We start from the raw sequence: 4954 nt of genomic DNA on the forward strand, positions 1-4954 counted from the left end.
TTCACTTCTTTTTTCTGTGGCATTCCACAACTTCTAACATAGCTTTCTAACATTATTTGCTTATATATATTATTTTCTGTTTACTCTTAATCTCTCCCTAAGGTGTAATACACATTCCATATTGCATCAGTCAGGGCCCTTTGACTGTTTTATTCATTGATCTATCCCAAGCATACGACAGTGGTTGGAACTTAGCACAGGCACAAGGAAACAGATGGCTATGACTGAGGGATGGCAAAACAACAAAGATTTAGAACCAAATGATTTGATATACTGAAATGCTTTGATACTAAATTTAAAATAGCTATGTATAAAACATATGATGTAATAAATTTTCTTTCTTTCTTTTTTTTTAAAAAGATTTTATTTATTTATTTGACAGAGATCACAAGTAGGCAGAGAGGCAGGCAGATAGAGAGAGAGGTGGAAGCAGGCTTCCTGCTGAGCAGAGAGCCCGATGTGGGGCCCTATCCCAGGACCCTGGGATCACGACCTGAGCCGAAAGCAGAGGCTTTAACCCACTGAGCCACCCAGATGCCCCATGATGTAATAAATTTTGGATTTGAAACAATGAGCAAAAACAAGTGACAAAGACAACCAAGAAGATTTGAAAAAGAACAAAATAGAACTTCAAAGCAGAAAAAAACATAATCTCTGGAATTAAAGCACTCAATGAATTCATCACAATAAAAGGAACATAAATTAAGAACTAAATCAAAATGCCATTTCTCATCTATTATTTTGGCAAAAGAACAAAAGATTGGCAATATACTCTTTTGGGAAGGCTGTGGGGAGAAGAGTTCATTCACGTATTATTGGTGGGAATTCAAAATGATACAAAAATGATCTAATTTAATTTGTCATCTTCTTTGCATAAAATAAAACCAGGCCTAGACGTATTGCAGAAAAGCTCTACTAAATATTTGAAAAACAGATTATTCTAGAAGTCTAGAAAGTTCTCCAGATAAATGAAAAAAGAGAAAATAATCTCCAAAGAATTAAACAAGTCACTATAACCTGAATCAGATCACACACAGAAAAAAAAATTTATGAATATAGGCTCATTCATAAATACAGACTTAAAAAAAATCACAAAATTTTGACAGATTCAATAATAAATTTCTTTAAAATGCATAATATATCCTTGTCAAATTGGATTTATCTCAGATGGAAGCTTGATTGATCACAAATGAATAAACAAAACAAGACCAAAAAACTGAGATGATTTACCTCCTAAATTATAGGAGAAATACCATATGATCATCTCGGTAGATACAGAGAAAACATTTGAAAAGTTTCAGTACTCATTTGTGATAAAAGCTCCTTGGAAAGGAGAAACAGAAAGGACATTTCTTTAGCTAATAAAGGGAACAAAAATTTATAATAGAAATATATTAAAGGCATTTCCTTTAAATCATATGTGAAGGTTGAAAGGAAAAACATTTATAAATCACAGATGATACAATTACCTACTCAGAAAATAAAAAAGAATTGATATTTAAGTTATCAGAATAAATAAGAAGACTACAAATTTGGTAGATTTAGGATCAATATATAAAAACTTCTATAAATTGCAAATAAACAAAAAATTAATAAAAAGATAAAACCAAAAATGCCATGCCCTTTAAAAAATATATAAAGTTTTATAGAAAGATCTTAAGGAATAAATGAATGAAGTTATACCTTATTAATGGATAGGAATAGGAATGAGCTCTCAAATAATCTATAGATTTCATTAAATTATGATCAAAGAACCAAGAATAACCAATTCACTACTAAAAATAAAGAAGTATGTATAAAGACTTGTTTAAACATTTAATACAGTCTGGAACTGGCACAAGCAGACCCAACCATTTTTGGAATTCTGACATATGACAGAAGGCAAAGCACATCAGTGGGGAAAGTATACTCTTCAACAAATATTACTGGGACAGTTGAATACCCACATGAAATCATAACCAATCAACTCCAGGTGGATTAAGCCTTATTAAGTAGAAAAGAAGACTTTTCAAATTTTAGAAGAAAATAGACTATTTATAAAATTAAGCTAGGGCGGATTTTGTAAGATCCAAAGTATAAACCAAAAGGAAATGATAAATATACATTAAAATGAAATATCTATTCATTGAAGGACACCATACAAAAGAAGAGAAGCCGTATATGAAGATTTTTACCCTGGACATGTTTTGTAAAGAACAGGTAGATGAAAGTTTAATACACAGAATGTATTTAGACTGTGTCATTTATTTAGAAGTTGACAGATGACACCTGAGCTCCTCCAGGAATGAGAGAGTTCACAGATGGGGCTTGGAGGAACTACTGGAATCAGTAAAAAGCTGAGGAAGCAGAAAAGGAGGAAGGCAGAAAATACAACAATGATGAAAGACAAAGAGAAAAAAAAACTTGTTTCTTGGAACATCATATGAACACTTAAGTAGTAGGTCTTTGATAAGTGTATTTGGATAGACAGACTGTTCTTTATCTTTCAATCTTTTAAAAATTAAATCACATTAATTGCATATTCCTTTATATATAATTAAAAATTATTTTTATATTAAAATTTTTTTTGGTTTTCTAGCCTCCTCTGCTACTCTTTATGATATAACTAGGGTAGGACTTTGAAAGAATCACTTCAAGTTCTGTTTTCTCTGATACCGGTAGGTGAGACTCCTTAAATGCTGTGGAAACTCTAAATCCTGTGTCTTCAAGGGCATTTGCACTTTCAACATGACCTATGAGGCAACCTGAGATTTTAGTGTCCTGGAATGTTAGAGCAGCAATAGTCTGAATCCCAAGTGTAATGTTGCACAGCATTCTGGGAGGTTTGATGGAGACTTCTTGACCCTTTGCACAGGGTGGGGGGTGGAGGGGACTCATTTAGTCTAGTTCCCTTCCTGGAGGTCCCCTTAAAAGTCACCATTCTGCTGCATAATACAATGCCATTCTACGCCACATATTTCCATTTAAATTGCACTGCTTCAAACTGTGTTGTCCTGTCCTTGCTGTAACTATGGAGGTAGGTGACAGTATTTGTGAATACTATTGTTTGTGACCTATGTTAACCTCTAAGAACACAGCTGATGAGCTGTCACTCAACAAGCCATTACATTGTCGACAGAGACTATTTTGTGAATCAAATGCAATGGGACTTGAAAATTAAAACATGTCACTGGGACAAATCATTAAATACGAAATAGACATTTAAGCCCAGTGTAGTAAAGGGTGTTCTCTGAGGGAACTTCATTTTGTACTTAGAGAGGCTATGAATTTGTTTTGCTGCTTATACTCATTTTTGTTCTTTTTTTTTCCAGGATGTATGAGAAATATTTACTTCGTCTGTCCTTTGTCACCTGACCTTGAAGAACCTCACTTGATGATTTTCCTTAAAACTCCTTTATTTATCTTCACTGTTTTTACCTTGACTTCAGTTGCCCATCCACTCAGCTAAACGAACATTGGGGATGACCAGTTTTCCCCTGTTATTATTGATGCATGTTTGTAGAATCTGATTGCTGAGCTCAGATTTAATTTCTACTGCCAGTGAAATGTTACACTCTCTCACTGGTTTCACATCTTATTGGAAGCCTAATTACAGCAATGTTAGTAAGATAAAAAAAGGAGGGAATAATTCGATACTTTTGGGTTTGCAAGAGTTATGGGTGCTACATGCTTATCTCTCAAAGCAGCTAATTCTTATGTAATTCTCAGATAATGCTGGGGGAAACTTTGGCATTTTTTAGATTAACCTCTACTTAATCCAGGGTACAAACTTGAGCAAAAGAAAAAAATAAATCTTTTATACTCTTTTAAACACATTCATAAATAAATTTTGAAATACTTCTGTATAAATGGTTTTTATTTTTAATGAAAAGCTCTTGAGTTGTTCTCTTTTGATGGGTCTCATTTTTATATTCTTTATAGTCTATGTAGATCAAATGTAAGACTGCAATCACTATTGGATCTGCCTTTGGTATTGATTTACTTACTAATACTATTCCTCTGGTTTTTCATAGTGGTCCAGTTAATCGCCTGAAAGGACATGGTTTATATAAAAATCAACTAAATAGAAATATAGATACAATGTGGTTTTTAGGTGTTCTGGAAACTTGTCTTTTCTCTATGCACCCTATGTCCTATAGCTAATTCAGCAGGCTTTCCTGTTCTACTTTTATGCCCTTACCTGGTTATAGACCTGAGAGTGCAAGAGTGTTGGTTTTCCATGCTTTATGTTCTAGTCCCAACTCCATGTTATATAGAAGAGCATTACATTTAGTCTTAGAATGAAGGTTGGAAGAGCAAATAGTTTTGCAGCTGAGAAACTAATACTATTTTTTTAAATGGCATTTAACTGACATGCAATGTTATATTAGTTTCAGGTGTATAACATAGTGATTCGACATTTGTATACATTGCAAACAGATCACAATGTAAGCCTAGTTACCATCTATTACCTTGCAAGTTAAAATAATAATATTTGGTATATTCCCCATGCTGTGCATTATATCCCCATAACTTACTCATTTTATAATTGAAAGTTTGTGTTTCTTCATCCCCTTCACCCAGTCCCCTACTTCTCTAAAACCTCTCTGGCAACTACTATTCTGTTTTCTGTATCTGTGTGCTTGGGTTTTGTTTGTTTTTAGATTCCACATATAAGTGAAACCATGCAGTATTTGTCTTCCTCTGTCTGACTTATTCCTCTTAGAATACGACCATCAAGTTCCATTCATGTTATCACAAATGGCAAGGTTTCATTCTTTTTATGGCTGAGTAGTATTCCATTATACATATCTACCACATTGTCTTTAGCCATTCATTCACTGATGGACATTTAGGCATTGTTTTCGTATCTTGACAATGGTGAATAACATTGCAATGAACAGAGGGGTACCTATATCTTTCCAAATTAGTGTTTTTGTTTTCTTCAGTTAGATACCCAGTAGGGTAATTGGTC

The 4954-nt window shown here is 33.5% G+C and overlaps 1 protein-coding gene across 1 annotated transcript in view; it reads left to right on the top strand.

The window, feature by feature from the left end:
* Positions 1–3848, top strand: part of LOC111146974 (epithelial stromal interaction 1) — a 109845-nt gene extending 105997 nt beyond the window's left edge. Inside the window, exon 11 of the mRNA XM_022502776.1 lies at positions 3312–3848. Coding sequence (XP_022358484.1) covers positions 3312–3320 — 9 coding nt within the window. The 3' untranslated portion in view covers positions 3321–3848. The remainder of the gene's footprint in view (positions 1–3311) is intronic.
* The last annotated feature ends 1106 nt before the right edge of the window (positions 3849–4954 follow it).

This window comes from Enhydra lutris, unplaced genomic scaffold (genome assembly GCF_002288905.1).
Source record: "Enhydra lutris kenyoni isolate GAN:26980312 unplaced genomic scaffold, ASM228890v2 scaffoldscaffold15, whole genome shotgun sequence".
NCBI lineage: Eukaryota > Metazoa > Chordata > Mammalia > Carnivora > Mustelidae > Enhydra > Enhydra lutris.